This window comes from Molossus molossus, unplaced genomic scaffold, assembly GCF_014108415.1.
Source record: "Molossus molossus isolate mMolMol1 unplaced genomic scaffold, mMolMol1.p scaffold_m16_p_12, whole genome shotgun sequence".
NCBI classification, from domain to species: Eukaryota; Metazoa; Chordata; class Mammalia; order Chiroptera; family Molossidae; genus Molossus; species Molossus molossus.
The window spans coordinates 52486012-52507593 of record NW_023425347.1 but is presented as its reverse complement, the minus strand read 5'-3'; the positions used below and the strand labels follow the sequence as shown (position 1 = coordinate 52507593).

Sequence of the window (21582 nt, the reverse complement as noted above, 5' to 3'; positions counted from 1 at the left end):
GAGCCAGGGTGCGAGAGCAACATTTGTTGCCACTCTGTCCTGTGGAGCTGAGAAGTTTCTGGGCAGGCCCTGCTAAGAGGGTAACAATTTCCAAGCTGAAAAGGTCACCTGGAAGTGGCTCTCAGCCTCAGCAGCAGGGCTGATTTTCTTCTGATTACAGTGTTATTGGCTTTCAGAGGAAATTAGAACCAAAAACTACTATATGCATTGTGTTGCTGATAAAAAGTTTCTAATACATGCAGTGCTCGAAATACTAGTGGGAAGCAAAATGTTTATGCTGACTTAAGAGAATAATGCAGTTGCTCATGTAGATAAACCCATATATCCCCACGTGAAGCCAGCAACGTGTATGCAAACTGCACATTAAATCTATTTCAACAAACATGGGTATTGCCCCAGACACCGAAGAGGCAGACCTAATCTTTGCCCCCAGTGTCTGGGCTTATTCTTCTTATTCTCTGAAAGTTGGTGCCACAGAATATCATAAAATTCAAGTTTACTTTTCCCCCGAAGGGCCAGTTCGACTTATTGCCATATATTACATACTGCGCCCCCCCCCCCCCCCCCCATTGATATGTGTTTTGACAGGTGATCCTGGCCAAGGTGGAAGAATCATCTGGAAGATTTCCCAAAGTGTCTTTCACAGAAGACCAGGCCTGATATGTTTCCACACACCATCCCTTTTCTTAGAGATCCTTGGTCCTCCTTAGCACATTAACGTCTTTAGACTTTGCAACAAAGAAACCTATTTGACCTAATGTTTCCTAGACTTTACTAACCTCAGAATCCTTTCATCAAATACCTTTTATTTGTGTTTCATAAAACATTCTTTGCAAAATGTCAACCCATGGGGCATTGGAAACCATTAGAATTGTTGAATCTATGCCCTGGCTGGTTTGCTCAGCAGTTGGAGCGTTGGCCTGCGGACCAGAGAGTCCCAGGTTCTGTTCCCGCTAGGGGCAAGTACCAAAAAAAAAAAAAAAAAAAAGAATTGTGAAGCTAGTCTAAATTAAACAGAAGAGGAATGTGTCCGAGTAGGAACTACTTTTGCAGCCTTCTTTGCCTTTTGACTTATTTAAAGGGAAAGTCTAAGAGACTGGAAATCTTATAAGACCTTTTAAATGGGTTTCCTGTTATTTAGCTTTCTTCAAGTTAAAGATCATCTTATGCTTAGTGTACCTGAAGCTCTCTTTCAAAATGAATTGGATGTTAGGGAGAGCAGAGAAATGTGTCAAGCGGGGTCGCTGTGTTGCAGCAGTTTTGGGTTAGGAGCAGATTCGGTGGTAGTGGTTACTATTCATAATATGAATGTGTTCCCTGGATTTGTGTGACATGGACAACCTGAAGGTCTCCTGCACTTGGGAAGACTGTGCGTGAGTAGGAACCTGGTCTATTTATCTTTGCCGCCTAGTGTGCAATATGATGTCTGGTGCACAGGAGGTACCTGATGGATGAGGGACTAGCCTAGTTTCAGGTACCACACTCATTCAACATTTGTTCTTCAGGGAAACCAAGAGGCCAAATTATGTAAAGGCCGTCTATAATTGAAAACTGGCAATCACAAGATTTATCACACTGTAGCCATTTCTTGTGATGGAGGACTGAGGCAGGAATCAGGCTCACAACAGAAACATATTGGCCAATTCTAAAGTTAGCCTTATATTTTCAGATGGGGGGGCGGGGCTCAGTCAAGAAAGCTACTCAGAGTCGGTTCCATGGAGCAAAGCTCGTGACCAGTGCATGATGACAATCCAGCTAGCTCTAGCTAAGACATTAAGGAAATGGAGAGGGGGCAGAGGAAGGAAGGAAGAGCAAAGATTGGACAGACACTGAGAGGGACCAACTGATCATTAGACCATGGGTCTCTTTTCACAGTCATAAGTTCCTATGAGCTTCCGAGGGATAGAAAGAGAAGCACTTAAAAAAAAAAAAAAATCCAACCAAGTTACTAGACCACCATGTTGGTGAGTGACTTGTAAAACTAAACCTAATTTTGCTAGAATCACAGAACATCACAGTTGATGTGTACCAGTGATATGTGATGTATATCTTAGAGACCATTTATTACAACCTTCTCTTTATGATGAAGATGTTGAGATAAAAAAATTAAGTTGTTGTTTTTATAACCTAAGTCTAATAATAGTTCATGACCTCATTAGGACTGGAAAACTTTTCCTAGATCCACTTTCTCCCTTGGTTTTCCACTCAGTATGACATCACCTCATCACATAACGTTGTCGAAAATTCCGACTACAAAGCAATGATGGTAGATGACGCTAGGAAGGTTGCAGTTGGATAATAAAGCCTTTCATACGGTGCTGAGGAGTCTAGACAGTGGGTTCAGAGTGGGAAACCACTGAAATTTCAAAGCATGAAAATAATATAATTGGGCCCGACTGGTGTGACTCAGCAGTTGAGCATCGACCCATGCATCAAGAGGTCACCAGTTCGATTCCCGGTCAGGGCACACGCCAAGGTTGTGGGGCCAAATCCCCAATGGTGGGTGTGCAGGAGGCGGCCAGTCAATGATCTCTCTTATCAATGTTTCTGTCTCTCTTTTCCTCTCCCTTCCTCTCTCTCAAAAAATCAATAAAAAAGAAATTAAAATAATAATAATATGATTGGTTTTTGTAAAAAGTATAAGAATGGAAAAAGGCATGGGATACAAGCACTAAGCACAAGAAAGCTGAGTGGCTGTAGTGCTAGGAAGCAGTTAGTGAGTGGGGGAGATGAAATGCAAACCCAAGCACCTGGCACCGCGCTCCCGTGTTCCTTCCCAGCCGGTAAGAACAAAGCTGAGTTCCCAGCTCGGTGTGTAAGGAGTAACATCATTCATCGTCTCTCATGACACACAATTAATTTATGTATCAGCCCCCCAAAATGTTATCAATTAAACTCTAATAGGCCATCGATGATATGTACCCTAATTTCAGAGGTGTTAAAATGTATTAAAATGTGAAAAACGATGCCTGTTAGAATTGATGACATATTGAATAACTTCTCTTCTTCTTAATGAGTCGACTTAATTTCTGCCTGCATGACCCAATTCAGCCTGACTGCTTAAAAACCTAACCTCAGTGGGTTCTTGAAGTTGTTAAGGAAAATAATTAAATATAATATCTCCTGCCAACCCAGTGAATCCTCAGCATTAAATCACACTGTGATGCATATCACAGGCAGCCTGCAAAGGAAATTGCCAAAAGAGAAAGAAATCTCACATTTTTATATAGCGAGGCAGATACGATCTAGTGCATACATGTTAACTGTCTTTATTAAAAGAAAAATGAAACTTCTCCCATCATCACAAGAAGCAAGAAGGTGCATCAGGGAGCTGAGTGGCGGCTGAAAGTCCCACAGGCACAGGCATCACCTCCGTGATGTTCACACTGACAAGTGACGGCTCTGAGGTCTCTTGGGTTCAAAACTGGCAAGTGGCTTACTGAGCCTTCAGAAAGATTTGCATAGGCATCAGAAAGATGGGAAGCATTTATGCTATCACGTTTTCTAAAGAAAATGTTAAATGGAGAGGAAAGGGGGAAGTTCTTGTTCTCTCTTGGCTAAAAGAGAATTTTGATTTTTAAAAAGTTTGATTTACCCTTTCTGAGTTTCTTCTCTTGGATCATATCACAATTCCCAGATCTTTCAGGGGACTGTATTGTTTTTCAGGGCCGCCTTAACAAAGCACAACAAACTGGGTGGCTTAAAACACTAGGAATTTATTCACTCACAGTTCCGGAGGCCAGAAGTCCAGTCAAGATCGTGGCAGGGCCGTGCTCCCTCTGAAGGTTCTCAAGGAGGCTCTTTCCTTGTCTCTTCCTGCCCCAGGTGTTAGCTGTGGCAGCGTGACTCCAGTTTCCACCTCTGTCTTCACCTGGCCATCTTCCCTCTGTGACTGTGTCCTTTTTCCTCTTGGAAGGACACTAGCCATATTGGATTAGGGTCCCCTGTTATCCACTATGACCTCATTTTAACTTAATTACATCTGTAAAGACCCTGTTTCCAAATAAGGTCACAGTCATAGGTACTGGGGATTAGAACTTAAATGTATCTTTTCAAGGGACCCAATTCCACCATCACAGACACCACGATATGTATGTTTAATGAGGGCTGGGGAGTGTGGAATGCCTTCTTGTCCTCCCAAAAAGCCCTCCCAGAACTTTATCATCCCCTTCAGACTTGGTGACACTCTTCCGGGCCATGGGCACAAGGATTTTGCTGAGACTGTCTGGGATCCAGGAGGCACTTATCATTTTGCAGGTCCTCACCTCCGCAGAAATCCAGGAGGAACGGCAGGTGCCGTCTTCTCTGTGGTTCTGACACCGTATCAATGGTTCCCTTCATTCTAGGATCCATAGATGTCCCTACCCTCACCCTCTCCTTCCAGTCAGGATGGAGCGTCTCTGTCTGGGCTAGAGCATGGCCTTCTCTCTTCTTGATTCTCCACAACAAACTGACTATCCTAGGGAAGGACTCTCAGGATGGCTTTGCCTTTAGTCCTGCCAGATTCCTTCCCAGAGGCAACTAGCACAGAGCTGATACCTGCTTCACTGTCAGCACACAGAAGAAGTTATTTGTGATAGATCAGGACAGCAAAACAGCACAAGAATTGAGGTATTGAGTAAAAAGAGAATAGTTTCTGTTAACAAAAAGTTAAAAAAAAATTAAAAACAGCAAAAGAGTACTTGATCTGTCCCCCTCAGAGAGGTAACCTCTTCTCTTTTTGCCCCCAAATCGCTCTGGGTTGGTATCGCCTCTGGATGCACAACTTGAAGAGCTGGTCCACACAGCATTTTTTCCCCACACTTTCTTCCTCCCCCCTCATGAGGAACATGGTTTCTGTGTTTTCCCTGCCATTCGCTGCTTACAAACCAGTTGGCTTCATCACCAGCCACCTCCTCACACAAACACAGATCTCTCCTTTGCCCAGATCATTTTCTGTCTCTTACCTAATTATATCATGAAATACTCTCTCTCCAGACTTGTCATGAGTGCAAAATGGCCCTAATTACAAATGATGGGCATAATGATACTCTAACGACACACTTATAGCTGGGAAAGAGAGCCATAAGTGCTTGGGGAAAATGAAGACATGATAATAACAGTGCCATCACTTGCAAGGCCCTTCAAAGTCCCCAGAAGCCTCCTTCAGAGTCTCCCAGAAAGTTTCTGTCTACCTCTCTGTCTTTCTCTAATCATGCCTGTCCCACTTCAAGTAGTATTGTGCAGGAAAGTAAATTCAAGTATTCCCCCAGACTGTTTGGTCCCTGGAAAGAACTTTAGAGATATTTTATACAGAGGAAATCGAGACTCAGAGAAATAAAGTTACTTGCTGAAAAACACGTGGTTAGCAGATGAAGGTAGCAGAATATGCCACCCCAAAATATGCCACTTTGGCATGATGATTATTTTGAGCTGAAGGTAACTGAGAAGAAGCGGATACAAGACAAGCTCTCTGCCCTCCCCCTATTTTCCTGAAAGCAGAACATAAATTTACAAAGGTGTCCCTCCTCCCCTCTCTACTAGGAAAGACAAAGGTTAATTCCCAGAGACAACTATAGACCTTTATTGGTGGAGAAGGCACAGACATACAAACATTACTCTTTTTTACCATGCTTTTCCTGATAATCCCCCCTAGCTGGAATCTTACACCTTTCTTCCTTTTGTCATTAGCTGAAGATGGTATTTAAACCAACCACGGTTCTAAGCCAACTCAGAGAGCTACTCATTTTTCCCTGGGTATCTTCCATGTATACATGAGAGATATACATGAGGTATACATGTTAATGCACTTCTATTTGATTTTCTCTTGTTAATCTCAGTATTATTACAGGGGTCTAAGCCAAGAACTCAGAAAGGTAGAGGGAAATTCTATTTCCTCCCCTGCACCAGTGATAAAAACTTTGAACTAGGCCTCTGAGTGCTCCTTCTAGCACGAGATATGTTGTCTTCTCATACCTCAGTGCCTAATTTTCCTGTCTGATTTGCTAATACTGGTGGCCAATAGGGTTCATTCATTTTTCAGTTAATATTTATTGAGTCCCTACTGTGTGCCAGACACACAATGCTTAACATAGTTACGCATTGATGGTACAGAGGTGGACAAGAGAGCCACAGCACCTGCTCTTGCTGAGCTTACACTCATATATACATACATATATATTATTAATTAATATATATACATACATATATATTATTAATTAATTTATTTTTATTACAGATGTTTCCCCTTTTTACCCCCAGACACCCTCCTCCCTATCCCTGAGCTTACACTCTTTTGAGAAAGCTACAAAGAAAAACAAATAGCTAATTAAACGCAGTGTCTACTATGAGTTGGTAGGTTTATAATGGGAGCACTTAATAGCGCTTGCTTGGGACAATTTAGCATTTTCTGTAAGGCAGTATTTTATCCAGATTCAGAGTTAAAAGATATTTGTTGGCTACTCGATGAACAATGCAAAACGTATTCTGAGTTGGAAAGAAGTAACTTAGAAAACATTAGAACACAGTTTATCTTACAAGGTGAAAATGAGGCTTGTTTCCTAATATGATCTCCACGAGGATCTGACCCCGGGCATGATGAAGACAGAAGAGCCACAATGCTGAAATTCTCAAGAGGAAATATCATCTACATGCCCTGAAGTGTTTGTACACACAGACACAGACTAACAACATAGCAGGCATTTAAAAAGCATTTTAAATTAAATGAATAGATACATTTCCATACAATTTCAAATCTCAATAGGTAGAACAATTAGAGAAATATTTAACTTAATTTACACTGATGAGGAAAAACCAGTTGCTACAGGAGACCATGTTCAGATTGTTCATTTCAAGTGTATAGAAATATATTTGATTTTTGTATATTACCTTGTATCCTGCAACCTTGCTGAACTTACTAATTAGTTCTAATTTTTAGTAGATTTCTTAAGATTTTCTATATACAAGATTACATGATCTGTGAAGAGAGATTGTTTTACTTCTTCCTTTCCAATCTGGATGCCTTTTATTTCTTTTTCTTGCCTAATTACTGTGTCTAGAACCTCTAATACAATGTTAACTAGAACTGATGAGAGTAGGTCCTTGTCTTATTCCTGATAGTAGGGAGAAAGCATTCAGTCTTTTACTGTTAAGTATGTTTTTGGGTGTGAGCTTTCTATAGCTGATCTTTATCAGGTTGAGAAAATTACCTTCTACACCAAGATTGTTGTTATATCTTTGAATTTGAAACGTGTTTCCAGTACACAACATATAGCTGGAGCATGTTTTTGGTTGTTTCCTTTTTAATCCAATCTGACCATCTCTGCCTCTTGATTGCATTGTTTATCCATTCACATTTAATGTTATTCTGCATATGGTTTGAGTTACATCTGCCATTTTACTTTCTGCTTTTTATACATCGCATATCTTTTTTGTTCCTCTCTTCTTCTATGGCTGCTTTCTTTTGTATCAAGTGGATGTTTTCATTGTAATGACCTTTGTATTTTGTTGTTGTTAGTTCTTTAGTTGTTTCATAAGGACTTACCAAACAAACATAGAATCGGCTTCAGGTTTATATTCACTTAATTCTAGTGAGATATAGAAATGTTACTTCTATATAGCTTTATTTCTCCCCACCTCACTTGTGGTTATTATTTTATGCATATTATATCTATTAATGCTATAAACACAATACTTTTTTTTTTTTTTTTTTTGATTTAATAAAGTTTTATTTTTCAAAATGTACACCGGGTAACCTGTTGTTCACGCATCTTCTCCAGCAGCTGGGGCGTCCCCACCTTTTGTGTTCCTGGTGTAAATTACTTGAGCTCTGTGCTTGGAGACTAGTTTAATAAGCCCTTTGCTGAGCAGCTCCTGGAGGGCGGCCCTGGCCAGGGAGCCGCGGATCTTCAGTCGCTCGGAGACGACAGCCGGGGTTATGAGCTTGTAGTTGGGAACCTCCTTGCAGAGCTTGTCGTACGTCGCCTTGTCGAACAGGACCAGGTTGTTGAGCTTGTCCCGGACTTTGCCTTTGGACCACTTCTTCTTCTTGGCTTTGCCCCCGGACTTGTTCACTGGGTCCTTGTCTTTCTTGGCCGACTTCCCGGCGTCCTTCTTCTTCTTGTCGTCCTTGGGCGGCATAGCGAAACACCGGGAGCAGCGGCGACCACCGCGGCCTCCACAAGATGTCGGACGAAAAGCCACAATACTTTTTTATAATTATTTATTTATATAAAATTTACATATTTTAAAGAAAATTAAGGAAGAAAGGAGAACAAGTATATTTATAGCTTTTATTTTATTAACCTTGTTTATTGCTTCTGGTTCTCTTCAATTGTTCTCAGGGATTCAAGTTTCTATCTAAAATAATTTTTTAGCCCTGGCCGGTTTGGCTCAGCGGTTGGAGCATCGGCCTGCGGACCAGAGAGTCCCAGGTTCAGTTCCCGCTAGAGGCACGTACCAAATAATAATAATAATAATAATAATAATAATAATAATAAAATAATTTCTTAGCTCAATCATTTTAACATGAATCTTCAGACAAGTTCTAGAACAAATATGAAATGTATAACCTATGAGAACTTAGAAAAGACATATTTATGGAACACCAGCTTTGTCAGATTGTATTAGGTGCTTTATATATGTTTAGCATTTAATTCTTAAAGTATTTCTCTAAGTTAAACATTTAACAGATGAGGAAACTAAGACTCTGAGAAAGGAGCAGCTCTCCTGCAATCATCTGTACTAAGGACACTTCATCAAACGTGCTTTGGTCCTTCTCACGTCTGTGTGTTAGCACATGCTGATTCCTCTGCCTAAAATTTGCTCCCCCACAGAAACCAAACTCAAGTGCCACCTCCCTGGAGAAGTATTCCCTAGTTTCTCAGTCCATGTGCCAAACTAGTTGTCTGTGATACTTGTTCTGAGGGTCAGGGGAAATATGAAAAATTAATGCATTCAATATAGCTGCTTAGTAAATATTTGTTGAATCAATAGCACATATCACATAATAAAAGTATTGGCTCAACTGCGTGTTCATCAGAACTCTTATAGTTGCAAGTAATAAAATCACAATTCAAACTTGCTTAAGCAAATAAGGAGACTTTATTGGTTTTTATAACTGGAAAGAGCAAGGGTGGCTGGCTTGAATCATGGCTATATTTTGATGCTCAAACAATATCATTCATGAAAGCATTGGGTTTCTTCTGTCTTTTTCCCTCCAACTCTCAGCTCTGATTTCCTCTGTATTAGCTTCATGATTAGCTGGATCTCACAATTAAGAAAAAAAGGAGACACACAAGTAGCTTAGATTTACCAGCTCAACAACCCCAATGGAAAGAGAAAGCCTCAAAATGACTTGGCTAACAGAAACCTCAGGTTGGGTTCTCTTTGACACAGGTTGGGTTCTGCGTCCATCCCCGATCTAACTATTTGGCCCAAGAAAATAATGTGTTTTGATTGGTGAATCCTAGAAGTCAACTCTATCCAAAGGATTTAAAGGCAGGGAAGAAAGTATTCTTCAAAGGAAATATTAGGGTGCCAGCATCATAAGAGGAAATAGATGCGAAGCAAGCTCTGTTAGCAGGGAGCTCCTGGTGTCAGGAACTAGCACACATCACATGTTTAGAATATTCTGAATGACTGAACTCAGATATGTGTGATCTCTGAGTCATGCTTTCTGTCCTCTCAGGCTGGAGAAACAGCTGGATGGATCTTGGGAAATAGGAAGCCGTCTCTAAGAGAACGATGAGCTATTTGTTCTGATGGCTTTCTCCTTCCCCTCTTCCTCCTTACTCTCTCTCTCTCATTCTCTTAGTTATAATACCATAATTACAAAAGTAGATCTGGGCAATTATTTAAGCATAAACAAAGTAAATGAAATTTCTAGGAACAGGGTGGAGAACGTTGCTTCAAAAGAAGATAGATCTGGCTCCTGCAGAAGGAGGAGGGAGACAGACCAGGAGACTCGCAATAAAAGAATGAGGGTGCAGCCCAGGAAACTGAACAATGGAGACTAAAATACTTAATGGCGGGTCACAGGCAACATGGTGGCTGATGCGAGATCTCTGGAGTAGAAACAGATAAGAAAGCAATTCATGTTGCTTAGGGGGCAAGATGGAGACCGACGGCTGAAACCTACTTGGATGCAGATTTCAGCTCAATATAATGAAGAAGTCTTTTTAACAGTCACAGAGTCTTACCAACAAGATGTGAGTCATTAAGTAACAGCTTTATGCTTCTATTAGTTTAAAGTTTTCCAGAAGCCAACTCTGAGACAAGGATTTGGGAGGTAAAGAGGGATCAAGGGGGGAGAGAGGTAGGGAAGTGTGAGAGAGGTTAGGTGACCATGAAAGGCCACTTTATCTGGCCACTCAGCACTGTGGACAATGGGAGCTGAATCAGGCTGGGGAACTTCTGGGGGCAATGTGAAGCAGGCAGCTCAAATCCTTTCCTCCAATGGCACAGGAGAGCAGGGGTATTTAAACACTGACCCGAGAGCTACCCCCAGGGAGCATTCATTCCCTGGCACTCCCGGTCTGCCTCCTGGGCCGCAAGGAAGGCTCCAGCCCCGGAGAGAGCTGAGTGTGGTGGGAGGAAGTCAGGGTGAAGGGCACTGAAGTGGTGGGGACACGTGTATCTGGATGGTGCACCAACAATACCTGCTTTCCATGCATTGATTTTGCCCTAACCGCCGTCACGGAGAGCGGCCCTCTGATACCTCGGTTTTGGACTTCCAGCTTCCCAAACTGTGAGAGAATAATTCCTGTTGTTTTCAGCCGCCCCATTTCTGGGATTTGCTTTATGGTAGTTTTGATACTGAAACGAACGCAAGCTAGGTGATGAAAACTTCTCTGAGGTTTAGCTTCTTCCTCTAGGAAATGGGGACAAGAGCAGGCACATCTAATAGGGTTTTCTAAAGCCCCTGATTCGGTAAATGTGACGTTCTCATCCAGGAGGTACAGAGGGACGAGGTGCCCAGGGCAACCCTGCGTGATTTTCTTGGTGACCGTCGACTCTCGGAAGAGTCCGCAGCTCCTGAGAAAATGAGCTCTGATCTGTTGGTGTGAGCACTTTCCCTTTTCACCGCCGGGACTCCCTTCTGGCTTTCTTTCCAGACAGAGAAAACTGTCTGGGGCATCAATTAATTGTTCTTGGAAGCCAGACTGGTTTTAGCTGGTGATAAGTGGATTGCTGCCCACAGGAGGGCTGCTGTCTGACGTCAGAGGCGGCTGGGCACTAATTAAGGGGTTACTATGTTTACAGGAAAAGGAGGAAATAAATGTCAAGACCGCAGTGCTCTGACTGCTGCTTTGCAGGACAGAGGCCAACTATGACACCTTTTATCTGCGGGGTGGCTGGTCTGAGGGCTCAAGGCCACCCAGGCTCCTCACCTGGTGATGGTGCCCAAGGGGGACGGTCTCTCTCACTCTCTCTATTCTCTCGGTCCCTTATCTTTCCCCCGCATGTACTTTGTTATGGGAGGGAGAAGAAAGAAGTGAGGAAAATTGTTTAGTTAATTGAAACATTTATAAAGAAGCCATGTTTCCAATTTCTAGCCTGGCTGCTCATGATCCCCTGCAATTCCTCTGCTGGTCTTCGCAACTGATAAATCAGTGTTTCGAAACAGGTCTTAAGGGAGGCTTCTTGGAATTGGAGGGACAGGAAATTAAATAGCCGTGGGAGGGGGCTGTCAGCCGCGCTCCCTCCTCCCCGCTGCCAGCCGGCCGGTGGCTATGGTAGCAGAAAGCAAATGAAAGAGGAGAGTTAGGGAAGTGAGGAGATTATTTGGGACTCACATCACCGCTAAAGACCCAAATAGACCCCGGCCAAGACTGCTAGGGCCAGTGCAGGAATTGACTGCCCAGTCCAAAGCTGGCTGAAATTACAATCTCTGCCTTCCGTCAGACTCTAAGCCAGGAGTTTAACTACCGAGAAAGGACTGAACCTACCCACCCCCCCCCCCCGCCCCCGCCCCAACACACACACACAGTGATCCTGACCGATAGTTTCTAACTCTGGAGTCCCTGGATATCAAACACAGAGCCCCAGGTTCAAAGGGGAACGAAACATGGACAACTGGAAAGGGTGCTGGCAGGAGGGGAGGTGGCACTCCCAGGAGCAGCAGCTCCCAACAGGGCACAGCCCCAGGAAAGGGACTCGATTAGAAAAACAATCTGGTAGTCTATTTGGATTCAGCTGAATTAAACGAAAAATTAATTGCAGAAATGTTTTCCAAAATGTTTCCATTTTTCTTAGGTACCAGGACCGAAAGCTCAGCAAGAATTAAGATAACTAGTATAGGCACCACTTATGAAGTGCTAATCCGTGACTGCAAGTCTGCATACAGTCTGTCTGCTCCTCACAAGAACCCTGCAAGGGAGGTGTGATTGTTTCCTCTGCACAGACGAGGAAACTGAGGCTCAGAGATGCTCACTGAAATGTCCAAGTTCACACAACATGTAAGCAAGAGGAGGAGCCTGGACTCAAATTCAGCCTGTTTCCATGGCCCATGATCTTTTCCCTTTCTTGAGTTCCTGTTCTTTCCTGTTCTCTATTGCTGCTTAACAAGCCACCCCAAAGGCGCTGGAGTAAAAGCCACCACCATTTTATCACATTTATGATGCTATGGGTAAGGATTTAGGCTGGGTGCGGTAGGAATGGTGCATCTCTGCTCCTCAGTGACTGGGGTCGTAGCTGGGGTCACCCCAAGAACTGGAGATAGCTCACCCAGCTCTGCGGGGGCCATCTTTCTGGGATCTTTCCAGTGGGTTCATTGGCTTTTTCTCCCTGTCACACCTACTGATGTCCAAAGTAGGATCTTTTCTCACATATCTGGTGTTTGGATTTGGATGGCTGGAAGAGCATCCCTGGCCGTCTCCACCCAGCCTCTCCGTGTGGCTGGCTCAGGCTTCCACATAGCGCAGCCGTGTCAGGAGAGTCACACTTTCTATATGCGACTGGCTTCTCCAAGAATGACAGGAAGAGACGGGAATTAGAAGCTGCAGGGTTTTTCAGCGTTAAGCCCAGAATCCAGCACGGTATGACTTTTACCATAATGTAACGGCCACATCAGTCACAGAGCCCGTCCAGATTCACTACTACCTCGTTAGATGCTTTGTGAACATCATCTCTGCTCCTGCAACAGAGACGCTCTCTCCCTTAAATCACCCTGTTCTGAATGAGGATAATAATGCCTCAGTTTCGATTAGCTTTTCAGATTTACAAAGAGCTTCTCGTTGAATCTCTTATTTGAGTCTCACATTAGATTTTGAGGTAAGCAGAGCAGGTTGTACTATCCTCCTTTGAAGAAAACTAGGATTTCAAGAAACAAAGAGGCTCACCCAAGATACACGGTGGGTAAGCTTCCAGCCCACCCAACACCACTCCGCCTCTGACTGTTTGAGAGCTCTATCCGCCACACCCTCTGCATTGTTAATGTGCTCTTGCTTGTCATATATTATTATTCTGCAGCTTAAAATTGTTTTCCAGAGGGCTTTCAAACTAATAGCTCTGTTAAAATATTGGGCTGGAAATAACTCCATTGTTCTACATTGAATGATGCAGAGAGTTCTGTCTTTTACCTTAACTCAAGTTAAATATTTGTTTTTTTTTTTAGTCAAGGTGAAATTCACATCACATAAAGTGAAACATTTTAAAGTATACAATTCAGTGGCATTTAGTACATTCACAGTGGACAACCATCACCTCTATCTAGTTCCCAAACATTTTCAAGGCCCTGTGTTTTACAATGTAATATTTATATGATAATTTTGCCTTCTATTTGAGATCGAAGTGCTTTGTAGGTGATTAGCGATGCTAGGTTTTCTCAACATGAAAAATGCTCTGTCTTCGGACTCAGACTGACCTGGATTTAAATCCCAGCCCTTCAATTTTCTAGCCTCGTGGGTTTCAGAAAGGTATTTAACTGCGCCTGTTTCCTTATTCCGCACAAAAGGGAATAATGATGTCTACTTAGAAGGGAAATTATGAGGATGGGTGAGATAATGGACGTCAAGCACCTCTCCCGGGCTTGGTTCTCAGTGGTTGCCTAAATGCTGGCAGTTGTTATTCATAGTATTAATGACCAGAAAAGAGCTATAGGACCTTAGGAAAATTATCATAACCCTCTGAGCCTCAACCTCCCAGATGGAAACTAAAAGTGTGTGTCTGAACAACGTCTAAGCTCTGTCAGGTGTGATGAACATATCTAATAGGTCTATCCTTCTTCCCTCTCTTTAAAAAGCTCCTGCCACTTACCTTCTCTTTACCCTGACACACACACACACACACACACACACACACATCGAATTTCTCATCTTGATCAGAAAAAAGTAATTTTTTTAAGCAGCTTTATTGAGGTATACTTAATATGCAATAACCTACACATATTTGAAGTGTACAGTGTGGTAAGTTTTGACATGTATACACTCATGAAATCTTCACCATGATCAGGGTGCTGCTGTATTGTCACCCCCAAAAGTTTCCTGTTGTAATCTTCTCTCCCATCCTCTCCACCCTCTGACTATATGATGGTTGTCCCCATAGGTGGCATTTTTGTCATCCAGAATATGTAGACACACAAGTTTCCTCAGGGAAGGGACGGTTTTGCTCAGGAAGTGGAATACAGGGAAACAGGAGATGCTCGTCAAGTATTTGTTAAATGAATGAATCACCCCTTTGTCCCTTTACTCCTGAGGCAGTGATACTAAAACTTTTTTCTCTAAACCCTACAGTGATCAGTGATCGATGCCAAGACAGGAGACAGCTCCGGGGCCTGGCGTGTCTGGGAGCATTTCACAAAGGAAGAAAATTGCTTTGAGGCTCTGATGATGAAAAAGGCTTGTTGAAAAAGGCAGAGCTAATGGCTCGAGTACAGGCCAGGAGGCAGTCTGGGGAAGAAAGCCCAGGATGGATTGGCCGGCAGCTCGGTGACTGACCTGACTGACAAGTGATAAGGATTCTGCTCCCTGGAGCAGCGGGAAACTTTGTGAACTAGGAAAACAAAACTAACGACAATGCAGGAGCGGCGGGTGCCTTGCCTGAGAATCGTGAAATGTTAGAATTGCCATGGATACTCAAGATTAGACAAACACCTTCATAATGCAGACGAAAAAGATGAACTCTAGAGAAGTGAGAGAAATTTCTCCAGCTCCCATAGGAGAATTGTGGTAGAACCAGGAAGAACTAAGCTTCCTATTCTCTGCCTGCTTTAGTCATCCATATTTTAATAAGCATTGATTTACCCAGATTTTTGAGCTGCTACAATGTGCAAGCGCTGTGCTAGGCCCTGGGACGGCAGGGACAGAAAGTAAAGCCCCTGGCAGCTTTCTCTCCTGGGCCTCCAGAGAGGAATGCAGCCTGTTCACACCTTGACGAGCCCAGTAAGACTCATTTGAAACTTCTGAACTACACATTTGTAAGATAATACACCTGTGTGGGTTTAAGCCAAACCGCTGGATTTATGGAAATTCGTTATAGCAGCAATAGAAAATTAACATAATCCTCTTCTAGCCATGGAGCCTTAGAGTTAGTTACTGAACAGCAGTTTCCTCAATACATCAAAATAATAATAGTACTTAACCCCTGGCTCATTGTGAGGAGTAACTGAAGGAGTAGAAATTAAGTGATGAGAGCAATGTTTGGTGTTATGGCTGAACTGTGTCCGCCTCCGTCCAAATTTATATGTTGAAGCCCTAACCGCCGTGCCTCAGAATGTGACTCTATTTGAAGACAGGACATTTGAGGAGGAGATTAAATTCCAATGAGGCCAATGGGGTGGGCCCTCATCCAATCTGATAGGTGTCCTGAGAAGAGGAGGAAATTTGGACAAGAGGAGATTCACCGCAGACTCATGAGAGAGGGTGGGCCAAGTAAGGACGTAACAGGAAGCTGGACGTCTGAAAGCCAGGGAAGGGGGCGAGGAGATTTAAAGCCACCGAATGCTTTGAGCTGGGACCTCCAGCCTCCAGAGCTGGGAGAAAGAAATCGTTGTTTAAGCCATCAGTCTGTGGCACTTTGTCATAGCAGCCCAAGCAAATGAATACCCCACCCAGGGCTGCCCCCCGGACTGCAATACTGGGGGTTCAGTCTGCAGCGGATTCAGACATCTCTCTTCTCATCCACAGCAAGATGTGCTGCTTGTATGGGGACTTGTTTTAAGAGACACATTCAGGGTCTCTGGGCTGCTGAGAGAGTGAAGGTACTTCAGCCCTTCATCTCTGCATATTCTCCTTTCCGGCTCACACAGAAGATACAGAAAACTGTCTGGCAGATGAGGGCTCTGGCGGTTACCATGGTGAGGTGGAGCAGGGCCGGAGACTGGGACTGGTGTGTGTGTGTGTGTGAGTGTCGCTGTCTGATACTTGAGCCCATTAAAATGTCAGCCTGGCTTGTATTCATGTTGGACAATATTTTTATCCACTTTTTTTTTTTTTTTTTACTCCCAGCTAAGCCATTTAAAAAAAAGTTGTTTAGCCCTGGCCGGTTTGGCTCAGTGGTTAGAGCATCGGCCGGCGGACCAGAGAGACCCGGGTTCGGTTCCCGCTAGGGGCACATACCTCGGTTGCAGTTTGTCCCCAGCCCAGGTTGGGGTCGCGTGGGTGGCAGTCTGTTGATGTCTCTCTCTCACGTTGATGTTTCTCTCTCTCTCTTCCTACTTCTCTCCCTCCCGCTCTGTCTGAAGATAAATGCAAAAATGTCCTTGGGTGAGGATAAAAAAATTGTTAAGGTCCAGTTCTGATCACTGGGTGTTTTTTCACCTTCAGATAAAAAAAAAAAAAAAACCTCTTTGAGAACAAGGACTGAGCGTTTCCCCATTTTATTTCTTCTTTCTGGCCTCTCTTCTCCCTCACCCCTGACATTCCCCGTAGCATTTAAACCTGTGTCTGTCACTGAGCTGATACTTTAAAAGTATTTGTCAGGTTGCGTTGAATGCATTAACCTTTGGAGATATTCTGTTTTCGTATTTGCTTCTGATTTTAAGAAGCACTGACAATTAATTTCACCGGGAGTGTGCAGTTGGTTCAAATGGCACGCTCCGATGTTTGGTTAACAGCCCCAGCGGGACCGAGACACGTGAGCAGAGCACAGAGGCCGCTGCCAGACAGTGCACAGACAGGGTTCGAGAGCAAGGGCTCCGGACGTGGTTGGACCCATCTTTGCATCCTGGGTCTGCACCTAACTCCTTGTGAGACTTAGGGGTCAGAGTCCCCTGCCTCTTTCATTGTCCTCAAAATGAGTGTCCTAATCACACCTGCTTCGTGGGGTTCTCACGAGGCTCAACGGGCGTGCAGGTAAAACCCTGCACCTGGTGCTCAGCTGACTGCTAACACTCCAGCTGTTCTTACAGCGCGATTCCAGGGTCGCTACACTGGGTCCCCAACTCTGCGAGTTTGGGCAGCTGTTTCCTGATTTCTAACCTTCCAGGAAACGTTCTCTCTCAGTAAAACCATGTCTTGGGACAGTGTGGACAGACCACAGACCTGCACATCCCCCCAGGCCATCTGCGAGCACCCTTCAATAATTACAGGTGTCTGAGGCTACTAGAGGCAGAGACATCTAGGGAGAGCAAAAGGCTGAGCCTGGAGAGGGTTCCAAGGTCAGAGACCTGACACTCAGGGGGAACCGGCTCAGACCAGCCTTAGTCAGACCAGATCTAGACTTAGAAGGCTGGAGCCACCAGCCAGTGTGGGTGGGCGCAGTGGGGGTGGGGGGCATAGAAAGTGGCCTCATTGATATGCAGTGCTGGGCTCTGGAGGGAATCAGCCAGGGAGTGGAGAGTCCAGGATTACCCAGCACTGCGGGGTTAGGAAAGTAGCTGGCTTTGCCCTTCTGCAAACTCAGACCGGATCCTCTTTCTTTCCTTCCCTTCCAAATCAAGCACTCCCTCTTTGATTTATGAAGAAGCGGAGAGGTGGGATCTACGGTCCTCAGGTCCTCATTCATCCTCTGGTGGCTGTCCAGCTTCAAGCTTCAGAGCCCTAAGCTTCCCTCCCCCTCCCACCTCTGCACCCGCCCCGTCCTTGCAGCCTTCCTCTCCACCCAGTCACTCCAGGTCACAGGTGGGCACTTGCGTTGCATCTATACACCGCAGAAGAAGGCATCAGTTAAGGGGTTTACTGGGTACTTAAACCCATCCAATAGCAAAATCCACCTGCATTTATTACTTACTCTGCATCAGGCGTCTTGTCAGGTGCCTCAGATGCTTCATATCATGAATGCCCCAGCAATTCTAGGAAATACTTCTTTATCGTGGTTAAGAAAACAAGTCCAGAGAACTTGAGTAACATGCCTGAAGTGTCACAGCCGAGCCAGGATTTGAACCTATCAGGGTAAGTTCCCAGGGTGTGCTCCTCTGCGGGGAGAGGCAGAATGAGAGCGGGGGTTCGCTGATAGATGATCACAGTGTGAAACCCGGGTCCCCCACTTACTGCCTGAGCAGTAATTTTATTGTTCTTTCTGTACCTCAGTTTCCCCACTGGTAATCATGGGGATGATGACAGCATTGCCTCCCTCACAGCATTGATCCCCCGTGAAAGGGCTGCACAGGTTAATTAATACCTGTGAGATACTTAGGTCAGTGCCCAGCACATAGTCAGCACTTTCTGCATGTCTGCTGTTTCCGTTAAGCGTGACATCAGGGTGGCCTCTGTGTCTTGGTGGCTCTTCCCTGGAAAGCCATCTGGAATGTCTATATCAGAGAGAGACTGGGACTTCCGAAAACCGCGGTAGGCTCGCTGGGATGGCGGGCACACCTTCTCCCACAGTCCCGGCCAAGACCCAACCCACCTTCACAGGGGCAAGGATGAGGCTGGGGCAGAGGGAGAGTCACACTTTCTCTGCTCCCCTTGCTGACCTTCCCTTCACACACACTTACCTTGGCAAAGTGAAAAACGAGAAAGAGCTGGATTCCACAGGCCTGGGATTTCATCCCGGCCCACCTTTACCCGCTGTGTAACTCGAGACACGTTAATAAAACCCACCATGCCTTAGCTTCTTCATCTATGAACTAGAAGCTGGCAGAATGGAGGACAACAAGAGGGATGAGGACCCGATGGGGGGAAAGCCGAGGTGGTAATGTCGCTGCCTTCCTAACGGATCTGCCTTAGGTTCCACGAGAGAACAGCTCCTTAGGACCTGCGAGGGTTGGACTTTGAGTGACTCCTCGCCTGTGGTCTCTCTACATCCTTGAGTTTCAAACACTCTGGACACATTCAAGGTTCAGTGCCTGGCATTACTAATGGTCAGGGAAAGGTAGATCAGACACACGATGAAATAGCACCGCACACCTGTTAGAATGGCTGTTATCAAAAGGACAAGAAGTGAGTGCTGGCAAGGATGTGGAGATGTTGGTGGGGATGTCAACCGGCTCAGCCACTATGGAAAAGAGTGTGAAGGTTCCTCAAAAAAGTAAAAAGGGAACTACCATGTCATCCAGCAATTCCACTTCTAGGTACTTAACCAAAAAGAAAAAAGACAACACTAACTTGAAAAGATATCTGCATCCCCAAGTTCATTGCAGGTTTATTTATAATGGCCAAGACATGGAAACAGCCTGGCTGGTGTGGCTCAGTGGATTGAACATCCTCCCATGGTCCTGGTTCGATTCCGAGTCAGGGCATATGCCCGGGTTTCTGGCTCGATCCCCAGTAGGGGGTGTGCAGGAGGCAGCCAATCGATGTTTCTCTCTCATCAATGTTTCTAACTCTCTCTCCCTAAAAAATCAATAAAAACATATTTAAAAAAAAAAAAAAGACACGGAAACAACCTAAATGTCCACTGATGGCTGAATAGATAAAGAGAATGTGGTATATTCACAAATAGATAATCTTTTCTCAAGTGCTGTTTTATAAAACATGGGTATGTTATAATACTACAAGACAGAGATCTGCCACACATAAAGATGATTTGGTCAAAGACACTTAGAAAGTACTATCGGCCATTTTTCTCCCCTCAGGTCTCATAGAGTATGTTAGTTGACTAAAGTCTCTGAGAAGTCCTGCAATATAGAAATCTGCCCATCTTTGTTTACCCGATTGTCCATGGAACCATTTTCTTACGTAACACTCACGGACATCTCTTGGTGCACGATTATTTGGAAATTGCTGAATTACAGTATGAGCTTTTTGAAGGCAGGTGCCATGTCTTGCAAATATTGGCATCTCCTAAGTGTCGAGCAATGTTGTACAGAAAAGCACTGATCAGTAAATACACATTTAGAGACTGTTCTGGCAGTCCTCTCCCTACTCTTTTTCTTATTTTTCTTAGGTTTATTTCCAAAAGTGCAAAGGCTTGATTGCAACATAATGTAATTGCCTGTAAATCATGATACATTTATTTCCCTTGTTGCCAAGATTACACCATGGCAATTTGTAATAATTTATTCACAAATGTGATGGAATCACAGGCTCTATTGTAATTCAAGCTCTGTTGCTCTCTAGCTCTGTGGCTTAAAGCAAGTTCCAAATTTTTGGATGGCCTAACGCCCCTTGATTGCTACCTGCCAAGCCCCATTCTTTCACACTTCTTTGCATCTCCTAAGATTGGCACTACAATCAACTTGCTCAAACCAGAAACTGAGGGGCCATTTTGGATTCCTCATTCCTGCTCCCTTTCAATCCACTGCCTTTTCAGTCTACCACCAAAGTCCATTATATCCTAAGGCTACCCAGTTTTCCCACCCGCATTGTCAACTGGATGAGGCCACCAACTATTATTTCTTGCCATGGTTAATAACCACCTCAATGGTTGCTTGCTACCATTCTGTCCCTTCTCCCTGTAATCTATTACGTCAGCCAGAGTTCTCTTAGAATGTACATCCTTAGATTAAGGCCCTTTGCTGCTTCAAAGTCCTTCAACCTTCCCATTGCATTCAGAAGAGCATCTGAACGCCCTATCATGGTATGCATATTTTTGCTAACCGTTGCTGCTGCCTCTTATCTAGTCTCCCTTTGTTCTCTGCATCCCTGACATATAAGTTGTCTTTCATTTTCCAGGACAATCCAAGCTTCTGTAACCTCAGAATCCGAACACATGCTAATTAGTCTACCTGCAATAGTGGTCCATCCAGACTTAACACCCAGGGCTCTTTCTTATACTTTCAGTTGCACCTTAATGGTACCTTCCAGAAAGACCTAGCCGAGTTTCACCATGCTATCCAAAGTAGGTCCCCTCCCACATCCCCTAGTTTTCTCTCTGTGTGCCTTGTTCATTTCCTTTAGATGAGCACCTGTCATCATTTGACATTGTTTTCTGTTTGTATCCTTGGTGGAAATAGAACCTCAATAAGCCAGAGACCATGTCTGTTCCCTGTATCCCCAGTGCCTGGCAGAATGACTGAAAATACACTGGTGGTGCCCAGTTTTAAAAAAAAGAAAACAAGCCTTCATTTTTCTCAATATGGCAACATAAATATTACTCGTCGTATCTTTGGTTGAGCCTTACCACATAACTTTAAACTTGCTCTAAGGAGTAAATTCCTGCCCCCCCCCCCAAATATATATGTATATATATACATACACACACCCACATATATACATTTTTTCAGTTATATATATATTTTCCATATATATATATATATAGTCTCTACCACATGCATATCACTGT

The 21582-nt window shown here is 44.1% G+C and overlaps 1 protein-coding gene across 1 annotated transcript; it reads right to left on the bottom strand.

The window, feature by feature from the left end:
* Positions 1-7695: 7695 nt before the first annotated feature.
* Positions 7696-8176, bottom strand: LOC118626670 (40S ribosomal protein S25). The gene has a single exon (XM_036256655.1). It carries the CDS (start codon positions 8116-8118, stop codon positions 7741-7743), a length of 378 nt encoding a protein of 125 aa, XP_036112548.1. The 5' UTR covers positions 8119-8176; the 3' UTR covers positions 7696-7740.
* Positions 8177-21582: the final 13406 nt, after the last annotated feature.